The 26,945-nt window shown below is 34.9% G+C and overlaps 1 protein-coding gene across 1 annotated transcript in view; it reads right to left on the bottom strand.

Annotated features, from left to right (window-relative positions):
• Positions 1-484: 484 nt before the first annotated feature.
• LOC309491039 (SITS-binding protein) overlaps positions 485-26,945 on the bottom strand; it is a 34,580-nt gene continuing 8,119 nt past the window's right edge. Inside the window, exons 3-10 of the mRNA XM_082160447.1 lie at positions 18,440-18,647; positions 17,418-17,565; positions 11,049-11,243; positions 9,225-9,475; positions 8,388-8,524; positions 7,299-7,420; positions 5,161-5,340; positions 485-4,260 (exon numbers count right to left, since the gene is read on the bottom strand). Of these exons, the coding sequence (XP_082016573.1) occupies positions 4,084-4,260; positions 5,161-5,340; positions 7,299-7,420; positions 8,388-8,524; positions 9,225-9,475; positions 11,049-11,243; positions 17,418-17,565; positions 18,440-18,647 (1,418 nt within the window). The 3' untranslated portion in view covers positions 485-4,083. The remainder of the gene's footprint in view (positions 4,261-5,160; positions 5,341-7,298; positions 7,421-8,387; positions 8,525-9,224; positions 9,476-11,048; positions 11,244-17,417; positions 17,566-18,439; positions 18,648-26,945) is intronic.

The following is a 26,945-nucleotide window of genomic DNA, read 5'->3' as shown; positions in this document are numbered from 1 at the left end:
GCAGAGCAAATTTTAGAGTGTAGGTAAACTATTCTTACACATGAAATTTGTCTCTTTTTTTACCTATGCCTGTAATGGAATAGGTAAGGCCCCCTGAATGTGTTTTCCAAATGATTCCGTCTGCATGCTCCTACTATAAATAATTTATATTGGGTTTAAGAGGAATTAGTGCAGGTTTTCATCGTCAGCAGAGCCACTGATACTGTGACAGTGGACGCTTACTTGAATATCCCTGTGTTTATTGAAGGGTCAGATGGTGGCTACTTCTACAATGACAAAGGTGGGAATTCCAACACCTCTAAATTGGTGTATTTCTATTTGCATGCAATTCTACACATACTGTATACATATATTATGCATGTGGTCATTATGTGATCAAGACTTAAGTGAATGAAGAAATTATATTTTATTCTGCAATGAAGCCTATGGCTATATTTTGCATTGTGCCATTTTAACAGTTATTTTCATTATTAATTACATATTTCACCTGAATGATTAAATCGTTGAATGTTTAAATAGTGTACATAATATTTAATAATAATATGCAATATTATGTAATATATCTACGTAAAATTACACATATAATATTCATGTTAACATAACATTTAAAATAGTACATTTTCCTCAACAAATTTATAATAATGAGAATTTTTATCAACAACAGAAGAGCTATTTTCCCAAAATTGGTTTATATTTCTTTATGCCTTCTCCTTTGCTACTTTTGACTTTGGGGTAGAATGAATGGGAGATGATCTTGACAGGTTTCATAGGATTTAGTTTGCAAACAACAGGCTCCTATACAGTAACAAAATGTAAACTTTATTGCAGATTGACATCTCTATTTTTAAGATTAACAGAAGACAGAAAAGTTGAATGGCAGAGTCATATGATATATGCATATTGCTGATTGGCTTGTGGCACCTGATTTCTAAAAAGAAAACGTCAAAGATTGCTCAGCAGGGAACTTTTCAGAATATCATTTTCATAGCGTAGCATTTTAATATAAAATACAAGCAAAACAAGGCTCCCAAAACACCATTCTATATAAGATCATCACAATTAGTCTCTTCTGTAAATGCTCAAATGAAAAGAGCATCAAGAGATTAAGACATTAACAGTGCGCTGGGGCGTAAGACATTTTCTTTCTTTTGGATTTGATATCTTTGACCTGAGAAACCTGCAGATACAGTAAACATTCAAAATCACAGTGATGATTAAGAGGACATTCCCAGTAGGCCACACGTATCAGGTGATACTGATCAAGTTCTCCTCTCTCTGCACTGTAGATTCACATGGTGGTGATTGTGATTTAGTGTTTTAGCACAGGGACCAATGATCCAAAGTTGGACCTTGTCAAGACAAGAGATTCACAAGCTGATTAGCAGCACATCTATCAAATTATTTTAAAAGTCCATCTGGATTTTGCCAAACTCACTTAAAGTGCCCCTATTACGCTTTTTTCGAGTGTTGCCATTCATGCAGTGTGTAACATAGCTATTTGTGAATGTAAAAGGTCTCCAAAGTTTTAAAGATCAAAGTGCACAACACATTTATTGTCTCCTAAAAGAAAGAATCAATTTGGAAGTGCCGAAAAAGTCTCACTTTCTGTTACAAATCTATGTTTGTAACACACTAGCATAATGCCAGCCTATGGTCTTCATTGGCTGCCTGCGAACGTCTACTTTGACCCTCAAACGCTGTAGTTGTCGCTGTTTTCTACTTTGCGAAAGCACATCCACTTTAGCCTGGTCCTACCAGACTCTCGTACATTTCATTTGTACAGAGAGTCTGGCTACTCTCCATTGACAAGCGTTAACTTCCTTGAAGGCGGGTTGGATCTGCCCAGAACCACTCTGGATCTGTCATAACCAATCGCTAACATTTGGTCGTGACATAAACCCTACAACTCAAACTAGCGCACGACCTCATCGTTCTCAGCCACTCCCTCTGTTCGCTGATTGGACCAGTAAAAATTTGGCCTGAGAAAACCTAAGAATATACCGCAAATACAGACGGAGTACTGAAGGAAAATGAAAATTGAGTGGAAGTACGTAGGAGGGCGGGGCCAGGATACATCCACATCCAAAAGATGAGGACTCATGCACGAATTAATACAGTAAAATCGATGCCATCGTTACTGTCCATTTACATGGAGCATTGTATTGCGATTACAATCGATTTAAAAGTCCAATCCGAATGAAAATGCTGCTTGTAAGCGCCTCAATTGAAATTAACATGCACAAACTGATTAAAGTTTTAATCGGTTTGAGAAGGGTGGGAAAAAACTTTTTCTAATCCATTCTATAGGACCTGTAAACACTTGATTAGATTGAAAACCGAAATCAGGGCAGAGTAGACCAATCACAACAGACTGGGCCGTCTGACCAATCAGAGCAGAGTAGACCAATCACAACAGACTGGGTCTTCTGACCAATCAGAGCAGAGTAGACCAGTCACAGCAGACTGAGCAGACCAATCACAGCAGACTGGGTCATCTGACCAATCAGAACAGAGTAGACCAATCACAGCAGACTGGGTCATCTGACCAATCAGAACAGAGTAGACCAATCACAGCAGACTGGGTCATCTGACCAATCAGAGCAGAGTAGACCAATCACAGCAGACTGGGTCATCTGACCAATCAGAGCAGAGTAGACCAATCACAGCAGACTGGGTCATCTGACCAATCAGAGCAGAGTAGACCAATCACAGCAGACTGGGTCATCTGACCAATCAGAACAGAGTAGGCTCTCGGAAAGGAGGGGGGTAGACTGAATCCTTGATCGAGCTTCATTTAAGCAGACAATGAGAGAAAAGAGCTGATGCTGCAATGTATATTATGAAAAAATTAAAGTGTTTTTGACCTTGGATGCATGTAAACCGATTGTAGGAGACCTCCAAAATAATTTAGGAACCTTTAATATTGCATAATAGGAGCACTTTAAACCACAATTCTACAGGACAAATGTTGCCCTCAGGCTGTAAAATCATTTGTAATGGTGGAATTCAGCTTTCTAACAATTAGCAACTATATTTCATAAAACCAGGTATTTTAAACATGACCACAAAATGTACAAATGCCGCTACAATCATCAAAGTTTTTCTAAAGTTAAGGCAGACGTCGTCAACGAATGATTAAGTTTAGTCTGAAGTGATATAAATACAAAACTCTAATTCTACCTTCAATAATGTCCTACAGTATGAATTAACTAATAGGCTATTTAGAAATACCATATTGGTTAATCTGGTCAATTATAAGAGTCTAAACAAATAATTATTAAAATCAGCATAATATCAAAATCTCTCAAAAACAACCATTATGAAGAAACAATTTGTCCTTGTGTGTTCTGCATTAAAACTAAGACTGTACAGCTATGAAACAAATTATTTACCATTGGCTCATATTCTACTACTATTGATTGATCTTCAATATTCTTGTATATGTAGTACAAAAATGATTGTGCTATTCACGTTAAAAGCCCTTAATTTCAGTCTCCTCAATCAATAAGTGCTTCTCTCACAGTTCATGCTGAAAAATTTGCATCAAAAAACACCATGAGAAATTGAGGTACAGTTAAAACATTACAAACTACAGCAAGTATTCAGCAAAGTTCAAGTAAAAACCCAGCTGAGATGAGTGATGTTTAAGGTTTTCATCTTCATCCATTTAGCGCATTGGTTTGTCCTTGTAGAGTCTTTCTCAATTTTCATTCGATTGTTTGGTCTTCGTAAAATTCCATTGATTGTTTTTAAGCAAAGGGTTTGATTTCATGATAGCAATTTAACTTTAAGAGGCTATAAGATCTTTCAAGATTTTTTATAAATTTATCAAATGTAAACGGCGTTCTGAAGGAGTAAAAATCCCCCCAAAAATCTCATGAAACAACAAAACAAGTGGAGAAGAAAAACGAGAGGGATCTAAAAATCATGAGAAAATACAGATCACTTTGATTTTTAAAGTGCAAATGTAAAATTATCTTCTACCTAATCTCAGGATTCCTTGAGACGCAGATAATGGTCTTTATGGAAAGTGCAATTTGAGATCAGCACAAGTGAAAATAGAAAAAAAGTTGTAAGTAAGCCTCAGGATCTCCGTCGAACAAAAACTGGCACGTCCCCAAGGCCGACCGGGTAACTTTCCAGAAACGTCCCTCCATCAAACACTTGAGCATTGTTAGTGTCCTGCCACTGAAAGGCACTCTCTGGCAGGTAAATGTCTCTTTGTAAAGCTCCTTTCTCTGTAACCGGAGCAACAAGAACCTAGAAAACAAAAGAGAACAACTTCAGGAATACAATAATAACCCTCTGGTGCTCTTTGCATGGCCGTCAAAAATGACATGAAATTAATGTACTATATTTTAGTTTGATAATGTTTTTTCTTTAATATTTTGTATTTTTAGGGGATTTTATGGTACTATATTATATTTATGCTGTAGTTATAATCCATTTATTCACTTTTTGAGCTTGGACCTGAAAATGAAATTTCCAACTTAAACTGTCATAAATCTTTAATGCTTTGGAACGAAGACTTGTTTGGTTTCTTTTTATAGACGACACTTGGCAGATTATTGCTGAAGCGAAAAAAGTTTAAAAAGTGAACATGGAAAAAGTTAGTTTTACATTTATTGCTGTGAAAATTGCAAGAAAAGATTTTCAATCTTTATATGAAATATATATTTTCCAAAACACATTTTACTTAAAAAAATGTGGGAAAATCAACGCCATACATCTAAACAAGCTATGTTCCAAATTTGAGGTTGTTATCTCAAAAAATTTGTTTTCAGTAAGATTTTGTTTGGGTGTAGTACCAAATGTTTCCACTAGATGAAATTCGTCTCCCATGTGCTTATTTTTGACCACGACCAATAGAAGTGTGACCATTTAACCTTTTCGAATCATGTCCATGGTTTTCACCTTTACCAAGTTTCTTATCATTCCGATGACGTAAAAAATTCTTTAAAAAACGTAACTTTTGTTGACGAAATTAACACTGAAAACATATAATCTCCATCTGATTTCAGGTTAGGTTTGGACTGTGTTGTTCCAAAACCCAAAAATGATCCAGGAACATGTCCTTCTTGGTAAAATCACAGTCACTGTCTTCGAGCAAGGAGTTTAAACTCAGTTTACTCCTAAATGGGCCGATTGGAAGCAGCTTACCTCATCTCCAATGAGGAACTCATCATCAATGGTGAATGTGATTGGGTCATTTGGACTAAGCCACCACAGCGGTCTGTAGATGGGGTGTCCAGCTTCTTGCCATTCTTCTGCGTATTTCAGGATCAAAGGAACGACAAAGTCGTGGTGCTTGGCTATGTAGAATCTGGTGAGGTTTAGGACCTAGACGGAAGGTGAGACTGTCAGTGAATGCTTTATAAAACTTATATGAAAGAGGATGTGAGTTTTGTTCGACACTGTTCTCGTCTAGTTCTGCTGTGGTTCGTTTCTAACATTCCTTGAGAGGTCACATCCTTCAGTTAACATCCTAAGCCAGCCTCTGGTGACGGAAACAAAGCAAAACCACGTTCATAAAAAATGTATTCTCTAGTTGAAAAAAGTTTCATGAGATGAATTTTGAATAACTGCCGGAGTTCGGTCTAATTTTAAATGGGGAAAAACAGGCCTGTGGCTTCCATTCCCGTTTTCCTCCTATTTAGACCCAACATAGTCATTGAGTCTCTAATGGGTGTTGGTGTTGGGTAATCGCACAAAAGCTAGTACACACACACATACACACACACACACACACACACACTGCCTGCAGAGGCCAATCAAACAGAATGGAAAATAAAGGCAAGTAAAACATTTCAGTATGATCAGCACATTTAACATCAATACTAATTAATTATGATTTAAATGGGTTAAGACTGTCCAGATAATATCCATGAGCCAAGATCAAAACCATTGCATGTTCCAATACTATTTTCTCACTGAAATAGAAGTCATAAAGTTCTTAAAGGGATTGTTCACCCTAAAATTGTCATATTTTATTCTCCCAATGCCATTCCAAATCCTTTTATCCTCAGACACAAAATGAGAAAATGTCAAGTAGTCGTAAGAGGACTTTTAATATACTTTAGAATGTGTTGTTTTTTTATAGGGTTAGTTCACCCAAAAATTGTTTTTGTGTTTTTTGGACCACAAAATGAGCATTTATAAAAAATGTCCTGCATTCATATAATGGCAATGAATAGCGAGCGACCAGCATCAAGCTTTAAAAAAAGATGCTAAAGCATCTCAGAATGTCCCCATGTGACACATACCTTGGATTCCAACACTTAGAATGATCCCATGCGACACGTGTCGTATATTCCGTGATACTTTTTAAGCTTGATGCCGATCGCTATTCACTGCCATTATATGGACAACCGCGAGCAGGACATTTAAAAAATTTAATTAAATTCTTCTTTTGTTGTCTGACAAATAAGAAAAAAGGGCATATGGCATTGGAACAACACCAGGGTGAGTAAATGATGACTTCATTTTCATTTCTGGGTGAACTATCCCTTTAAGCTTGAAACTTCAGTGCCTGTTCATTGTAATGGCAGTGATTAGCTTTCAGAATTTTCATTTTCAAAGTCAGCTGTCCCTCTACTTTCTGCTAAATATAACCACATGTGTCCATTCGTAGCAGTGAAATGCATTGAAAGATCTACTTCTACCAGTGATTAGAAAAAATCCACCCCCTATTCTGGACTGCAAAGTCAAATCACAAACGAAACCTGTAATTGTCTCTGGAAATTTTCTTTTCCACTTATCCAGCGATTCATTATTCCTGGTGCAGCGGTTCTCATTACAGTTAAGATTGAGAGTCATAAATTTGAAAGAGACACTAATGCAGACCAGATGGACCCTTAACCACAGGTGATGTTGGGGAAAGGCCAGGCAATTACACCATGAAATGCAAGAAAAACGGCCACCTGGAGGATCCTCTGTGCCGGTCCTAAACTCAAACGGTGCTCTATGGGCTCAAATATATCAGTGCTTGAGACTAGATATTCTGGTATGTATTTAGCTAGTGTTTGGAGAAGGGCATTCTCATGATACACCATGGAGTGAATGAGTATTAGATTCCTAATGTTATGTTAAGAGTGAAAAAGAAATCTCTCATTCTGAGGCGTTTAACTCTCAATGGTCAACATATTGCGCCCAGTTTTCCTACCAGGGAACTCAGTCTTTATTACACTTAGCTCCATGTTATCCCTTTTTCTTTCCTGACCACAACGGGGGGGGGGGGGGGGGACTTAACTGAAAGCTAAACCCGGATAGGGCCGAGGACCCGTCCTTGCTGCACTCACCCATTCCTTCTCAAAGACCCACGGAGGTGTCTGGAAGCTGATGACTGGAAGAAAGGCTGCGATTCCCAGCCAGCGAACGAAGAGCTCGTCGTCTGCAACCAGTTCGGCAGAGAAAGAGCCTCCTGCCATTGAGGAATGCAAATGCATTCACATGTAAAAAAAGAAATATATAATCATATAGGATTATTCAAAACGGTTTTATACAAAATTGTATATGATATAATATAAAGTGCTGTCTATATCTATATTGAAAAGAAGAAGAAAAACAATATTTTTTTAGGATAATCAGGAATTTTTTTGCAATGGGGGATTATTATTTCCATGAGAATTTCGTGCTTAATTGTCATTGCTGCTTTTCCCAATATTCTTAGTTATGATTCTGAACTGTAATGCATTTTTTTGAAAATCTAAATCAATATATTTAACATCTGACATATTTATACAGTTTATTATTACAGGAATTTGTGAGTGAAATGTGCCTAATTGTCAAAGTAAAACAGTCATAACTGTCCTAAAAAGAGGCTTAATTTTCTTAATGCAAAATATAATATTTTTTTCCTTTGATTTGTGGGTGAAATGTATGGAAGCTGGTTTCCGCCACAGAATAAAACATATTAAAAGATAATTGCGACTTTTTATCTCACAATTGCGACTTTCATCTGAGAAATTAAGTCAGAATTGCGATATATAACGATTAAAGTGATTAAAGTCGCAATTGCGTGTTATAAACCCAAGAGTTTATATCTCACAATTCTGACTGTATAACATGCAATTGCGAGTTTATCGCAATTCTAAGATGTAAAAAGTCAGAATTGTACGATAAAAAGTCGCAATTACCTTTTTGTTTTTGATTCTGTGGCGGAAACAAGCTTCCATAGTGTGACCTGGTCAAGTTCTCGAAAGATTTACTCGTACCATCCTGTGTACTATACAACTGTCAGCCAGTTAGCGGTGAAGATACTCCTTTGTTTTTGTAAAGGACTCAAGAAGACAGCTGATTAAATGATATTGTCTTTATCTATGGTATGCATCATCACAAAAGATAAATGTGTGTAAATGTGTATTCATGTGTGTGTGGGCAGGTATTACCTACTGCATCAGGAATGAAGAAATGATATCCCAGGAGACTGTGATGCAGCAGGGATGGAATGATGCCCTTGAGGCCGGAGTAACTCCAGTCTGACTGTAGTGCGCTCATGCGGATGAACAGCGGTTTGTGGCTGGACCTGTGCAACCAAAATTGGCCAGTTACAAAACAATACGACACATTATCCAATATTTTTTCATATGTGAAAGTTATTTTTCAAATGAGTGACTTCCCACATGTGATCTATTGCACATTATAGATCAGATTGTTCAAACCATAATCGATATAAGTTGCATCTTGCAATGGTGAGTGACACTGGAGTCAGAAAAATGCAAAGAGGCTTTCTTCTACAACAAATATGAGTAGCTGTTAATGCGGAAAGAGGGGATGAAAAACTGGAAATCGTGCCTGTAGTTGCACATGGTATATCCACAGTGCTGATAACATGATAAATCATAAAATAAGATCTTCCAAAATCCATTTTAATCAGATTTCAAATCGCACGTACGCATGTGGTTTGGATCAGGTTTGTAAAAATCTGGGTGGTTTAGACGGTACAACTACAGATTTTGGTTCCCTGAACAAAGTCTCAATTGTAGTGGGTTGCAGTTGATGGTCATGATTTTGCCAAATGGGACACATTTTTTGGATTAACATTTCCGGTTGATCCTTGAACAACATTCCGGTGATACAAACTTAATCGTACCACCTGTAAATCCCAACCCCAGCCCTAAATCTAACCTTAAATCAGTTTTTAGGACCAACAAAGATGTTGATCCATGACCTACTTGGCAAATTCAGTGATTGATCGGGATTATTTAAACAATTACACCAAATACCTTGTTCCTGAGGTCACAATGGTATTGTCCCCGATTTTCTCTGCCAGGTCCGCAAGGAGTCTGATGTATTCATCCCCGACCGATGCCTGTTCCTCGAAAAAGTTTCCCTCACCGCCTTCCAGGATGACATACTCCATGCCCAAATGACTATGTAAGCTGTCCACTTTGTCCAGAAACCAACTCGTGGCTTTTGGGTTGGTGATGTTGAGCTTCACACTGTACTTTCCTTTCCACTGAGTCAACATAGGCACCTTATGAAAGAGAAATAGAGTCAAAATAATAACGAACAGGTAAACATAATGTAGGTAAATAACAAATAAGAAAATAGTTTAAAACATGCTGAGTTCTTTCAAAATAAGAAGTTATTTTGAGGTCATATCGTTCTGAAAAACGTTTATACCATTTTCAAGAAATGGTTAGATTAAATGACTCTTAAATGTCATGTAGCCATCAAGTAAAATAGTTTTTTCCCCCTTATACCTTGAGTACATTTAAGTGTACACATCTTAATCTTTATAAAGTTTTTAAATATATTATTTAAGGTAAAAAATATTTTTACTACTACCATGAATTTAAATCATAATTTTTTGAGTTGCGCCACATGACATTTTATAACCTGAACTATCCTTGCCTTCTCAAAACTACTGCCAAACTACTTAAAAAGAGAATAAAAAAATAATTTAATGAGGCTATTTTTCATTATTATTATTATTATTATCAGGACAGTCGCACCGCCCTCACATTTTTATTTTATACTTTCTCCCTATATATGTATAGATCCTGAAAAAAAGGCATCACACATGGTTATTAACGTTAACTAAAACTAAAACAAAAAACTACTTGAAATTAAAATAAACTAATTAAAATAAAACCCTGAAACTTATTTTGAATTTTATTTGAGCTAGTTGCCAAGGCACCATTTCTCATTTTGGTTTAAAATACTAAAATAACTAAAAATAAAAGAATCAAAGTAAAGGATTAAGGATGAAATAAGGATTCATTTATATTTAATTTATAATGAAGACTGTAAAGTGTTTGATAACTTTATTCAATTTCTGTATATTTACTTTGATAAGAACATGTGGTAAATTTGACATTTATTATGGATTGATAAGATTGTTTTAAGTTCACTTACATTTTTTTAAAGCCTAATAAATGTCGAAATGGATATCTTTAAATTATACTGTAATGTTGGATGTCTATCATTAATGTAACATTTTTTTTTAGAAAAATTCATAGAGACATCAGACCAGTATTAGTATCAGTGATACCGGCCTTCATTCATAAAAAGTCTTTAAGTTGTTTCTACATTAATTTGGAGAGTAACTGTAAGATTATTACAATATAAAAAGAATGAAAACTCTGTTTTTAAGCGTGATTAAGTGTGATTAATTACAGATTTTTTATTTATTTTTTATTTATTTTTTTATCGATTGACAGCAAGATATATATATATATAATTTTCTTAAACCAACACAACAAAATTACTAAAACTTTGACAACACTTTATTTTAAGGTGACGTGACACTGCATGTACTTACTATAGTAGTAATAACAGTAAATTATGCATAATTAAAAGTAACTAACCCTAAACCAAACCCTAACCGTAACTCTATAGTAAGTACATGTAGCTAATTAACATTACTCAGTACTCATTTGAGTATGTACAATGTAACTATATAACCTTAAAATAAAGTGTCCCCAAAACTTTGTGAAAATAGCATATCAAAGATACTAAAATAACTGGCTTCATGTCATTTACCCACATACTCCAGTGCATAAAGGACAAGACAGACAGAGTGCTAAGCCATGAGACAGCGTTACCAGTCGTCCCTGAGGTCCTGAGGGCAGGCTCAGCCAGAAGTCTTCAAGGCCCGTCTGAATGGAGGTCTGAAACAGCTGCGAGTCCACACTCAGGTACGGGGACAGGGTGATGGAAATGTTTAGAAGCTTTACAAAAGGGAGGTCCCTGGTCTGTCTCTTAGACGTCCTTTTCTTTCCATTGAGGTAGCTGTGGTCCTACAAAGACAAGAACTAGTTAGCAAAGATCTCTTTGTCCGACCAACGGCACCTGCTAAAAACAGTGGTGCAGAAATTAACCTTACAAACAGGGCCTGTAATACTATGGCATTTGGCTGACATGACAATTTCCACTATTGATTTAAAAATGAGTTAAAATCAGGGTTTCACTAACACACACTTTGCCGGTAAGTAGCAGTTTTCTTTTGTAGGCCGTCAGGTATTACAGATGTTGGCAGGAGCCAGCTTTAACGTCTCGGGATTCAAATGTTGTTGATTGTTTTAACAGTACGGAAAATATTATTGTTTCACCATCACTGAAAATAATACCCCTATTAATGTTTTTACCATGACAGTCGCTAACAGAGCCACGATGTCTGAGAAAATATAACAATAATGTCATTTATATTAATCATATCGTACAGGCATACCAAGCGCTGCGCTTATGAGGAATCTGTGCAATAAATAGCGAATACTGGCAAGTGTGTTTATAACCAAATTCATTCCAAGTCAAGCTGTTGGTTTTGCTTATGACTGTGTTATTTCAAGCTAAAATGGAAACTATAGCAAAGAAAAAAACCAAGCATTGAGATTGTTTCCCAATTGGAGTTTTGTATAACTGTCACACAATGGAAGGTTTTCCACTGCAATTTAGTGGTAAGACGTTTATTCAGGTTGGGATATATGGGAACGTGTGGTACGCGTATCAGATACACATGCAATTATGCTTCACTGACATATTTGTTATAAAGTCCTTGGGTTTTGTTAGTTGAGGTCATAATCAAAACATTTTAATTGTATGCATTATAAAACAAATTTCACAGAGAAATCGAGCCTATACCACATTCAAAACGTATAAGTGAAATGGAAGGAAAGATATAATCATGAGAATGGGGTATGAAAAAATGTATATGAAAGTAAGAAATTAAGTCATGAGTTATTGTAAAAGGAGGGCTGCACTCAGCTTTACATTGACGTTAATGTTCTGATAAGCCTTTTAAGTGTTTTAGACATAGAGAACATTCTTTTCTTGGCAAAAAGTTCCCATTTTTTCTCTTTCACCTGCCTCTAATCTTCCTAGAGGAATTCAGCTGTGAAACGAACCACTGAGTTTTGAGATCAGTCAAGCATGCATGCAGAACAATGACTTGACTACTCAAAAATGTATATAAACAATAAATAAAGACCTAAAATGGAAATTCTTAAGCATTTTTCTGGCCAAAACAGATGTTAGTATTATTGTATTCTTGTATATTATGGACGTGAACCAATATAGAGGGATATATTATAAATCGAAACTGTTTTGCCTGTTTTTATTATTGTATAAATATTAGTTTTTTATTTAGTTTATTTAGTAACTTCAAACCATTAAAATAAATAGCTGAATGGTTTTCATTTTTTTAATTTCTGAATTTAAATTCATTTTGAAATATTTTGCGGGCATTAAGTCAGAAATGTCTGGGTAATAACTATCGTATGAACCATATTTATTTATTTATTTATTTATGTATTTATATCAAGTCATGTGGTGCAACTACCCAGACATCAACATAGAGTCGGCCCAGATCCGGCCCACATCTGGTACACGTGAAGTCCACACTTACCAGATGTGGGCCGGATCTGGGCCGACACTATGTTGCTGTCTGGGTAACATGCACAAAAAATTATAATAAAATAAAACAGGAAATTATATCATAGAGGACCCCAGCAGACCCTCACATGTGACATGGTCAATAAGTCTCTTAAAACTGACCTTTTATGGCAAGGAAGTGTAAGTTCAGGTTGTAAAATGCCATATGGTGCGACACTCCAAAAACATTATGATATTTATGAATAAATAATAATAAAAAAAAGCGTATACATTGAAAAAATATATTTTAAAAACATAAGGTAGACATGTATTCAGGGTGTTAGAAAAATATGTCACTACTTTTTATTTAATGGCTGCGCCACATTACATTTTTAGAGTCATGATGAAAAAGGTATAAAAGTTTTCCGAGACCAACATCAATATAAACACTCTCATTACTACATAGTGATATTTACCATTAGCATGATGTTAAAAATCTCTCATGATGTTGTTAGAGTCGTGGCTTAGTGGTTACAGCAAATGCTCCAGAGACGTTAAGCTGTGGTGCTCATGTGGGAAATTCAGGTTCAAGTCTCACCCGCTTTTTACAGTCTGTGTTGTGATCAAATATATGACTTGAATGCATTTTAACATCTGCCAAATACGTAAAAGTAGCAAAAAGCCGTATTATTATACAAAAATCTACAGCTAACGTGACACAGATGGCCCACACTGGTACACTATATCAGTCTCCATAGCATAACAAGTATCACATAATTGGAAACCAGTTCCCCGCTGGCATTTGAGTGAACCAGAGATGTGTGTCTTTCTCTCAGGGGATCAGATCGCACTTCCCTGACCTCTCCAGCGACTGCAGATCCGCTTAGAAGAATCAAGCCTTTCATGTCCGCAACACTGACCAACTCTGACTGTTTTGTTCTGTCAGACTGAACTTAACAGCCCAGCTGGTGGCTTTTAACGTGAGACGTTTCGACTTGAACACAGTGTTCCCGCGTCCCTTGGTGACTCGGCCTGGTATGCACATCGGTATAAAAACCAAACGTGTTCTGCCAGAACCCCATAGCCTGTGTTTGTGATTATAATGAGTACCTTCAGAAACCTCACGATCAACCGCACGAAAGTGTGTCATTTATGCACCACTAGTGGTCACTAGTTTGTTCACTGAGTCATTCAGGTTTGGTATGACATGTGGGTTAGCAAATGATGGCATTTTTCTTTTCTTTTTTTGCACGAACTATCTGTTTTAACTGTTTTTTTAATTCGGTTTAAGCCTAATAAAAATTCTAAATCTGCTTAAAGACCCAAGATCTGTTTTTATTACAAGATGTTTCAAATGCACAGTGCTATATGCACAGATTTTCATATATTTTATATAATGGTTGTGCACATTAGCTGTCACTATTTGGACGCAAAGGCGAATTGTAAAGTTTAACAATGACTGCATTTACATGCACCCTCGTAATGCGATTATAATGAGATTTAGGCAATGTTGCGATTAAACTTTCCCTCATGTAAACACAATAATCTGATCAAATTGATGCGATTAAGCTCATAATCATTGCAACCATAATCATAGTAAAATATGTGGCATGTACAGATTTTAATCGCAATAAACACGCATTGTAAACACTTTAATCTCATCTATTCCACTCTGCTCGAACTGTAACACAGCGGTAAAGAAGGCTTTGCATTTTTGAAGAAACTAAGTTCATGTTGACAACTTTCCACGATTTGAAAATAATGCAGTATATTGACGAAAAAATTTATGTTTATTTTTTTTTGTCAGTAAGATCCAGCATTCTGCCCACTTTAAATCAGACATGTAGTGCGTAAGATTACATTTATTTGAGAGATGCGTGTCTGCGTCTGTTAAGCGTATCTCTCTATGAACAACCAAGCTGTGAGTTTAATAACTTCAAAATAGCAATGCAACTCCCTCGTTGCTGGGAAATATAATGTAGCGATTCAATATTTTCTTAAGCGTTTCTGTGATCCTGAATGTTTCTCAGCGCGATCTCCGAGTGACATACAGTATATGTGTGCGCGCTTTAATAAAAACAGCCCATTAATACAGAACAGTGATTAAACTGACTTGGAACTACTTGTGCACTAAACGGTTTTATTGCACACATTCCTCCAGCCAATCAGAATCGAGTATTCAGACAGACCATGGTATAAAATTCCTTTAAAACATAGTTTGTTATACTCTTACTGGGGTGTATTTCCCTTATAACGAAGTAACTCACTGCTGAACCACCATTGCATAAACTAGCATGAAAGATATAGAATGCAATGAATAGATGCATGATCTTTTTAAGTCCACACGTCGTTTTAACAAGAAACTATGTTTCTAACCACAGTTTGAGAGCTTTCCGACGTTGTTTGCGAATGTTCGTTGGAACTATGGTTTCGAGAAACACCAAATCATTGAACTATGTTGGTAACCATAGATATACGTAGATGCCACATTCGAGCGCTCCAGAGACCTTGGGCCGCCCGCCATCTTGCAACAGTCAGTGTGTCGTCACTCACAGTGAGAATCAATGGCTGCGTTCGGAAACTTAGACAGTTTACTTGTTGCTTTGCGGCCTTATCAGGCAATGACTTCGCATTTCTCGCTAGAAATGACATCAGAAGTGGAAAACGTTTTTTCACACAAACTGACCAGCAACCGCTGCTTTTAGATGCCATCTTTATTTTTTAGCTTAACTGTTACAGAATAGAACGCACAGGATTGTGGGATATCAAAGGCAGTGAAGAATACATCTTTGCTAACTTCAAAAATCGATCAGATGAATTTATCTCAGGAGACAGGAAGTGAAGCTAACTTTGGATTCGGTCTTGATGCCTTCCTGCCTTGTAATGCGTCCTCCGAAGGCAGCATTTTTCAGTTCTCGGACGTAACCAATGATGCCACAACATTGCACAGCTTCTGGTTATGAAACCACTGAGATTTCAAATCCCAAATAAATGGGATAACCTTTCACAGGTGAGAATGTGTTGGTTTGTGTTTTTATATGTATTATTAACTCAATATTACATGTTTTTACTATGGTAACTTTTTAATGTGGTGTTAGCTGATGCCTTCGTCTTGTTGTATTGTGTTAGTTTAGCAAAAACATCAGCTGAAGTCTATTGCAATCATTTCCACTCAATTTGCTCTTGAGTGTTGACGGACCAGCTTTGACTGTTCCAATATGGCAGACGGCATACGTATAGCGGCCCATTGAAATTGCAGATAATGAGGAATATATATATATATATATATATATATATATATATATATATATATATATATATATATATATATATATATGTTGGCAATGACAGAACTTGCAGTCATAGTTGGCTAATTATGCTTTTGGGAAACACACCCCAGATTAGTAATCATCAGTGTCAGTGTTATTTTAGTATCATTGAATTACTATATAGGTTTTGATCATATATTGGATTAGATTTTAGTTTTCACTTTATTTTTGGTTTTAGTAATTTTGTTTTTTTATAGTATTATATGTCTATATAGTATTTATTAACTTTTATTTTATTTTTATTTTATTTTATTTAGTTTTAGCAGAACTTATAGAACTTTAGTATTTAGAGTAACGAATGCTTTTTTATGCATTAGTTTTAGTTAATGATAGCTGTTACTGATTATTTATTTCTACTCAACCATATACAAATATAGACATAAAAAACACAAAATGAACGCATAAATGGTCATTTTCAACATGCACACTTTTTTTGAAAGGATAGAAACTACAGTGCTGTTGGTTCTCTGGAGTGTGTGAGGGTGTGAGGGTGTTCGGCAGGAAAATGAAGGCCTGAAGACCCGTAGCTATAACAGGTGCAGAGCCTGAGCCGCTGACGGCTGGAGATTAAACTGCACACACTGAAGGTCAGACACGGGGAATCTGCTGCAGATACACACACAACACTCGCCAGGGACAATCTGGGTTATTACTGGCTTTCATTGTTTGTTGTGGTTTTCTTTTTTAATTATTTTGTATAAGACAACGAAACAAGCCATACATAATTATTATTATTTTCAGGCGAATTAGATTGATACGAATCTTTTCAAATATATACAATATAGTTCAAAAGTAATATGTATTTTAATTAAATATAAAGACATTCATCATGCCACAAAAGATTTATATTTCAAATAAACGCTGTTCTTTTGAACTTTATATTCGTCAAAGAATCCTGAAAAAAAAAAAGTATCACGTATTCCTCAAACACATTAAGCAGCGCAACTGTTTTCAACATCGATAATAATACGAAATGTTTCTTGAGCATCAATTTTGCAATTTTGAGGTGTTCAGTGTTATTTTTATTTTAGGAAATAAACATGTGATTGCTCTCCTCGCAGATCAACCATTTCCTGTTTTTCATTGGCGTAGAGGACTAGTGCATCTTTGAGCCAACATTCAGTACGAGTAAAATACTGTTAAAATCTGATACTGACATTCCTCAAGTCTTATTGGAATTGGTGACTTGTAACTTGTAATGGGGTCATTTTGGGGTCAAACTTGAGGGATAGAGGCAGAGGGTGATTTTGTGTTGGGACAGCGAGCGTCACTCACCATGTTGGCGAGGAGAGCTGTGGAATGTTCGTCGAGGCCGATGACTCCCTCCAGGTGAAGCCGCTTCAGCCGGTTTGAGAAGGTTCTCAGCTCTCTCTCTAGCTTGGCCCCAGAGTCCACATTTGCTAGAAGCTTCCAGAAGGGCAGCCTTAAGAGAAGTATTGTATTTGTTAGGCTAGAGGTGTTAGATTAAAGGTTATACATCATAGTGCACCACACTAGGGTAATTATCGCTAACTAAAACTAAGGGTACGTTTACACAACAACGATGTACTAAAAACGGACAAGTTTTTCATTTGCTTTTTTCGTGTACAGACGACAACGTGTTCAAAACAATCCCCGTTCACACGGATCTGCGAAAACGACTAAAAACGCTGTGTTATACATGCCAGGCCAGTAGATGGCGATGTCACTTTGTAGAGAAACACTACGTGCCAATAGACTAAGTCTAAATACATAATATGCATGCGCATGATGTCACCGTTTTCACAAATTCATGTTTTTGTAGTTTACACCGAGACAATAGCTTCGTTTTCAAAAACTTGCACTTCAAATTGTGTTTTCAAAAGTTTGTTTTCAGGCCCCAAACGCATGAACGGCCAAAACATACAAGTTTGAAGTACTAAAATAACTAAAAGTAAATAAACTAAAGACTAAAACTATAAAGACATTTAAAATAAAAACTAATAAAAATGCCCAAAAACATCAAAATTACTAAAACTTTCACTAAAATTAAACTTGAAACAAAATTTGAATATGAAATTGAAAATATTAACCAAAATTATAGTACATCAGTTATACTAAAATCGGCACCACACCATAGTAAGGAATTAAAAAATAAATCTTGAACACAGTATAATCAGCAGTATTGATTTACATTAATCTAGAAAGTGAATCTGCTTCTAATATTGGACAGATACTGCTAATAATAAAGAAAACGCTATTGTGCATCCCTAGAAATGAAAAGTAAAAAAAATATATATAACAATGAAAGAAGTAGAGAGTTTTTAAATCTGTAGTACCGTAATACATCCATGTTTGGCAGCTCTCGTCTGGCAGTGGAGAGCCGGTTTATTGACTCCTGATGGACGGCCTTAATGTTGTGTCCAACACACACGGTGTATTCCAGAGGCATGCGCTCCATACTGGGGGGCGTCTGCAAACAGTAATGCTGTCTGCTTTCCATTCCTACATGTAGTGGGATGTTTGGGGCCACGAGAACTGACACACCTTTAAAAGAAAAGCACAACACCACTGGTTTACTGATGGTCAGCTTTGCATAATTAGAAATCCCCAATCAACCAGAATTAGGAGTTTTGTTGCTTTTAGTCCACGTCTGTTATGCTAGTGTACTCCTAAAAGTTGACGACACACACACATAAAAATATTGATGACATCATCGCGCACTCAGGGGCGTCAACATATTTTTGTCCAATCAAATACTGAAGTCTCCTCTGCTCAGCGGCATTGATTTGATCAAAACACAGTAAAAACAGTAATATTGTGAAATATTATTACAAATTAAAATATTTTTTATATATATATTATAAAATGTGATGAAAAAGTGATGAAAAATGTGATAAAAATTCCTGTGATGTCAAAGCTGAATTTTCAGCATCATTACTCCAGGCTTCAGTGTCACATGACCCTTCAGAAATCATTCTAATATGCTGATTTATTATCAATGTTGGAAACAGTTGCGCTGCTTAATATTTTTTTAATAACCTGTGATACTTTTTTTCAGGATTCTTTGATGAATAACAAGTTTAAAAAGATCAGCATTTATTTAAAATAGAAATCTTTTCTAATAATACACAATACCGTTCAAAAGTTTGGGGTCAGTATTTTATTTTATTTATTTTTTAAAGAAATTAATACTTTTATTCAGCAAGGATAGTTAAATTGATTAAAAGTGATAGTAAATATTTATATTGTTAGGAAAGATTTCTAGTTTGAATAAATGCTGTTCTTTTTAACTTTTTATTCAAGAAAAAATCCAGAAAAAAATATCACAGGTCAAACATGTATTTGATTGATTTACAAAAAAAATAAGCCTTGGTGAGCAGAAGACATTACAAATAGTAATGTTTCCAAACTTTTGACCGATACTGTATATTCTTTTTTTGAAAACAGGATTCTTTGGTTAACTGAAGTAAAAAAATACAGCATTCATTTGAAATAAAAAAAAATTGTAACATTATAAAATGTCTTTACTGTCACTTTTGATCAATTTAATGTGTCTTTGCTGAATAAAATGATTAATTTCTTTAAAAAAACAACAACTTTTGAATGGTGTATGTCCCGCCACAACTTCCTGTTTCAATTGGAAATACGTCAACGCAAAAAGAAAAGTCCTTTCATCGGAACTAAAATGCTGAAGAGAAGTTTGGAGTCCATTCAGTGATGTTGACATGCATATAGTCTTGGTTTTCAATACTCAATTCATGCATGAGACGCTGCGGAGACGTCAGGTGATTTCAGATGACACGTTAACTCCTGTAACTCCATTCGTGACTCTGTGTGAATGGCAGACACAGCATGAACGAAACCAAATACCGTATTTCGACCTACCCCGGTGAAGCAGTTTTTACAGCCTGATGTATCATGGAAATTTGGGGCCTGTGACATGTGGAACAGGAAACATTGGAATTTATAATTGAATATTTCTATTTTCAAAGCTTTTTGTGAAGGTGGGTGGTTTATGAGGGCTGCTTCTGATGTCTTTCCGCACCTGAAAAGTTGAGATTATGTGAAGCAGATAATTATGTCCGCAGATGTAGCTGCCCTCCCTGGAATTCTTCCTGCATCTCGGGTTTCACCACCATGTCAATGAACCCCAGTGTGGACACACACACACACACACACACACACACGGGACCTTCCGTCCAACTGCCCGCACATCTAACCAAACTCTGCTGATTCAACCCACAAAACAAGCCACGAAACAATACATCTCAAGAAATATTGTCCTGCGATAAGCAGTACATCGTTTCAGAATTATGAAATGAATGAAAGAATTATTCATTATTATTCAAGAATGATTGATTCTTCAAACTCAGGTGCATCGGTAAATCTTGGGTCTCTATAGAATAGCACCAAAAATATTACATTAAAGGGTTAATTCACCCATAAATAAAAATGCTGTCCTCATTACTCTCAAGTTGTTCCAAACCTGTATGAGTTTCTTTGTTTTGCTGAACACAAAAGAAGATATTTTGAAGAATGTCGGTAACCAAACAGTTTCTGATCCCCATTGACTTCCATAGTATTTTCTTTTCTACACTATGGAAGTCAATTGGGTTCGTCAACTGTCTGGTTACCGACATTCTTCAAAATATCTTCTTTTGTGTTCAACAAAAGAAAGAAACTCATACAGGTTTGGAACAACTTGAGAGTAATGAGGACATAATTTTTATTATTGGGTGAACTATCACTTTAAGCCAGTAAAGCCTGACATATAAGAACATTTGCACGCTTTTTTTTTACCTTTAGACAAAATATAATAAAAAGAAAGCTCTGTTGACTATCATATTTGACGCATCTGGATTTTATGGCTCATATACTGTATGATATAGTAGAATATGGAGTTCATACACGAGAAAGAATAAAACATGTTTTATTCAGAGGCCCAAACTGAGTGCAGTTGCTCATATTTATATGGCCAAAAAGTGAGATGAAATTCTGATAGATTATCATGTAAATCAATCAATCAGATCTTTATAACTGTACAGCAGACTACTTACATAAAATGCATATAAATATCAGTTGTCACACAATATATCTCCCAATAATGTCTTAGTAAGATGATATTTAAATGCTTAGTTGATAAAAACTCTAGTTTTAATTGTGCAATGACAAAGACAAACGAATAAGCATTCCTTAAAAACCTAATATTTTATATTTTAAACATGATTTATCTAAAAAATTATGTATGAATAGTCAAGTAAACCTTATGTTGCTTGTCTAGCAAGTGTTCATCTTGAAGTATTACTAAGTTATTCTTAAGTTTGCTTAATAAAAATCAGTAAAGATTTCACAGAACAAAGACACGTGAACCACGAGCTGAAGGGGGACGTTTGTAGAATTATATTAAAGGCCTTTTACTTGATAAAAAACAATCAATCAGACGACAAAAAAACATGTAGAAAAATGTGTACGACAGGCTTTATAGGGTTAACAGTTAAGCCGGGGACACACTTAACAACTGTAAGGCATTTCATAATGCATACTACGCTTATTGTTGTAGTCTATTGATTATTTCGTTATTCTTGCGTAAACCCATAATGATCCAATTAAATGGTTTGAGTAGGGTAAACTTAAATTAAACAAATTAGTTCAATCAAACTAACTTTTATCAGTATATAGAACTTTCTTTTTCTCTTAAGTTCACAAAACTGACACATTTTAAGTAATCTGAATTGTTTAATTGATTTGAGCTTTATGAATTTGTTTCTTTTCATTTAGACAAACTTAAATTTAACTGAAACTGGGCTGGGATTTATATTTCCCAGCATGCTTTGCCATGACACTCGAAAGGGAGAGTAAATACTAAAACTAAGTGTTATATAGGCCCGGTTTTACAGACAGAGCTTAGATTAAACCAGGATTAGGCGTTAGTTCAATTAGCACATTTAAGACAGTTTAAACATGCATTTTAGTCTGGGACTAGGCTTATCCTTATCTGTGAAACCGGGGGATAATGTTTTTTTGTGCAACCTATTGTGTGGGTTTTTTGGGGGGTTACCATCAAAGTGGAGCATGAGCTTATTTGAGAACAGCTCAACTATATCGCCGTACTCATTCAGCAATTACTATATGCACATTGCTATCAAAGCATTGTGTTAGAAATTAGCAAGTTAACATTTACAGAATTAGTTAAGTTTCAACCACAAAAATAAGTTGATATTACATGATCATTTTAAGTGAAAAGTATGAGTTAGATTACTTAAATATTTCAAGTTAAGAGCAATAAAAAATCTGCCAGTTCTGCTTACTTAAACTTTGAATTACTAAATTATTTGAGTTTTGCCAACTTATTCAGGTTTAAGGTGTACTTTTAGTTAGTTGAATGTCTGAAGTGGACCATCAAAATAAATTACCATATTTTCTTGTAATACATATTCCAATAATATTTGCTTTATATATATATATATATATATATATATATATATATAGTGTAGTAAATAGTTTATATAACATTTCTATTCATCTTGTGATTTGTGCCTCAAAAGCTAATAGATACAGCTTAAACTAAGTGTGTGTTATTCTTGTTCCTATACAATTAATTAGACAAATGGTATCTAAATGGGTTGCAATGTGCACTATTCTGTGATGATTATTTGTACATTAATAAAATAGAAACATTAGGTGATGTGCTGATTTTGTAAAGTTAAGATTCATTTTTTGCTATGCGTTCATTGAGGTTTAAAATATGTGTAATGTGTAAAAGTCAGTTACAGACTCCGAATGGAATTTTGTTCTCCATCAAAAGTTATTGTCTCATTAGTTTCCTTTTCCCTTTTATATTGCGAGACTCAGAGAGAAACATCTCTTAAATAAGATTCTTTGGCAAACTTCACCAGTTCCCTCTATTTATCACTGCAGATTAGACTTGGAGAGATATGAAGGTTGCTGTCGTGGCTAGCGTTTATAAATAATAGCGTGTACGGGTGTAAGGTCTGCTTAGTATCGCACCTGCTATAGACTTTGCCAAGTTAAGGGAAAAAGCCAAACTTTTCGGCATAAGATTTTGCATACGTTTTCTTAAAGGGCCAGTTCATGCTAAAAATTATGTCATCATTCACTCACCAGCATGTTGTTCCAAACCTTTTAGGCTTTCTTGCTTCTGTAGAATGCAAAATATTTTGAAATATCTTCCAGTGATTTGATTTTTTCATAAAATGAAAGTCAATGGAGTGCAATGTTGTTTTGGACCCCATTGATTTTCATTGTATTAACAAAAACAGTTGAAACAATCTTGACTTGTACAGAAGAAATAATATCATAAATGGTTGGAACATGATGGTGAGTAAAGACAACAAAATATTCATTTTTGAGTTACTCATCCCTTTAAGTAAAAAATGAGAGCTTATGTTCAACTTTTCCAATCCAAACATACACCGTTTGAATGCGCAATCTCAAAATTCACAGCTCTGACGAAGACAAAGCAACGGCTGAAACTGAATAGAACTACATGTTTTCAGTTCTTTCTTTATCCTTTCTGTAATTATCCTTCTATCAGGTTATATGATACACTGTTATTATTTATTGACATAATTTAAAATAGCACTAAGCATATCCAAGAATCATTCATTTATTGTTAAAAAATGGTTCCACTCTCTGCTCCCATCCAGGCCATATTAGGTGAAAAAAGTGAGATGGGATGCTGTTATTCATCTTTGCTTTAAAGACAGAGTGGAAAATATTTCAGGAAAGCTGGTAGTAGTTACCGTGGGGAATTATTCTAAAAATAAGAAACTGCTCCCCCTCTTTTTCAACTTCTGTAGAACCCACCTTGCTCATAACTCAAGCCAAAAGTCTCTTAAACGTCAGCAAATGACAGTTATTTATTCCCCTCTGTGCAGATTCCATGTTATTCACGCCTTAAGAAAGGGGCCTCCAAGCTTTTGAAGGGTAAAACTCAAAGCGTCCGACTCCGGACTGATACAAAAAATGGCCAATCTTCAACATGACTTCAGCCTAGAGCTGCACACTTCTGGATAATTTCTGGATAATTCCCACGATTCTGAACAGGCAACTAAACAAAATAACGTCATTTACAAGAGATTCTGATAAAATGTTAATTGCTGCAGTCACAAATATTTAATTAATTTGGGAATATAAAAAAAAAAAATGGTTTTGAAAGAATGATTCAACGACTCACTCATATATACTTACGTAATTTCAAATTTGACTCAGTGTTTTTGAACAAATCTCTTGAATGAATGATTCAATGACAAATAAATCTTTTATCAGTCACTTGTCGCCACCTACTGGTGTAACAATGTAATTGATTCAATCTTATTTGAAGTGTCAAGTTACTTTCAAAGGCTGATTTACTATCACTACCATAGATGTCAGAGTAAACTTTTACTATACTGTCTGTTTGAAAGACGTTGTGTTTGTGAAGCCTATTCATACCTATTCATGACAAATGCAGATTTTAATGTGCGCTGTGATCGTACTTGTCAACGGTTTAATAGACATAGCCGAATCGTTGTCATTTAGGACTAAGATCATGTTGGTGTTAAATCGAGATCGCAATCATTTAACGATTAATCGAGCAGCTCTATTTCAATCTCACATGTCACACAACTGTTTATTAGTGGTGTTTTCCAGGTCAAGTATCACTATTACTATTGCTTATACTTATACTTAAGGTTAGTGATTTTTACAAACACCAAATAAATTTTTGCATTCGTGTTTATGGCATTCACCTGGCAGAAAATAAAATGAAATTAAAAGTCCCATGGATTTACACCAAAGGATAGGGCTGCACAAAACTGGAATAAAACTGACATTGCTATATTTAGTTTTTCTGTGATATATATTGCGATATGAAAACTATTTCAGCAGATGACTTGAATAGCTATATTTGGAAAGAATTAATCATTCTAGAACGATTGGGGTGATTTTGTAGGGGAGTCAATCTGCATAGAAAATAATACACAAATTACAAGCATAGATAAATGAAATAGAACAAAGTTCAAACAGAAATTGAATAATCAAACGTAAAATAACTGCACAGTAGACACTGTATATATTAAATTGAAATAATATTAGTTAAAGCTTAAAAAAAAATGTGATGTACTCTTTGTATTGTGTTGTTTGATTAACATTAATGAGAGTCAGCAGAAGGCTACTGTCACTTTCAGATCGAATGCACTAATCCAATATAATGATTATACGCATCTGTTTTCTATCTTAATTGTTTCCATTCACGTAAGCAATAAGCGACTGTTTATGAGGATACTCGCAGAGACAGGCATTTTGACATAATTTTGTCCATTCAAGCACAAGAGAACCGAAATTGTACATTTAAAAGTCTAGGCAACCCGAGTCTTAAGTTATCGAAACTGTTTTATTGTATCATTCACAAATGTATGATTTTGACTGGCCAAAATCACTGTGTAATTTTGTTGAAAACAATGAAATTTTGCAGCCACCATTTACATTTACGGTATTTACATATATTTTCCCTTACAAAAAATAAGTATACTTAAAATATACTTGAACTTTACTTAAATATTAAATGAAATATACTGTATAGGCTACTTGAAGTATAATTGATGTAGTAAGTATACTAATTACTAGGAGTATACTTTAAGTATAACAGTAAACTGAGTACACAACTAGTTTTTGTGTTTGTACTGCATCTACACTACAAATGAACTTTTACAAGTCAAATACTTGTAGCACATTTTTTAGTTTATGAAAGTAGATTTTGAAGTAAACTCTCAGTAAACTATATTTTTGTAGTTTCATACTTGGAAGTTTTCTTTAAGTAAAAATAACATCATACTTATATGATGCACTTTTTTGCACTTTGAGTATACTAATAAGTTGCTATTTATACAGTAGGCTATACTGTATAATATACCTTAATAAATACCTTTAAATACCTAAATATACCTTTAACTGTACTTTAACTCTTTTCATTTTAAAAATGAACTTTTACAAATGAACTTTTACAAGTCAAATACTTGTAGCACATTTTTTAGTTTATGAAAGTACATTTTGAAGTAAACTCTCAGTAAACTATATTTTAGTAGTTTTACTTGGAAGTTTTCTTTAAGTAAACATAACATCATACTTATATGATGCACTTTTTTGCACTTTGAGTATACTAATAAGTTGCTATTTATACAGTAGGCTATACTGTATAATATACCTTAATAAATACCTTTAAATACCTAAATATACCTTTAACTGTACTTTAACTCTTTTCATTTTAAAAATATTGTATTCTAGCTTCATGCATCCTTTGTTATCAACACTTGAATGTAAGTGTCATAAAAAAAAGCAAATTTTTAAACAAAAAGCTGAGAAAAACGCATTTTTGTCAAGGACTACGTCCAGATGGGATTCAGAGCGATGATCTAAACACAGATGGAGAAGATCGAGTCCATCAACACCACTAAAGTTTCACAGATGTTAACCTTTCCTGGGTCGACATTTCATTCAGTAATGTTAGACAGTTTTGAACTTATATGCTGTTCAATGTTTGATGATCACGTTATTTTACATTTGCATAAGCAATCCTCTATCACTTGTTTCTGCTTCTTGAATCCTGTTTTGATCCGGAGAGAAGATGTGTAATAGCGCCCCCTACCGTATAAAAGTGAAAACATGGATATTCGGTCAATGGCGGGGAAAGAGTAAAGAAGATTTGAAGAAAATTCCTATGTACTCTACCAGTGGACTAGCCTACGCAAAAACTTCAGATACTCAGAACTAGAAACAAGTATACTTAGAATACTTGATAATACTCAGGTATATCTCGATCAAAGATTAAGTACAGGTGTAGGC

The sequence above is a fragment of the Leuciscus leuciscus genome, assembly GCF_965113295.1.
Source record: "Leuciscus leuciscus genome assembly, chromosome: 25".
NCBI classification, from domain to species: domain Eukaryota; kingdom Metazoa; phylum Chordata; class Actinopteri; order Cypriniformes; family Leuciscidae; genus Leuciscus; species Leuciscus leuciscus.
This window is presented reverse-complemented; position numbering and strand designations above follow the sequence as displayed.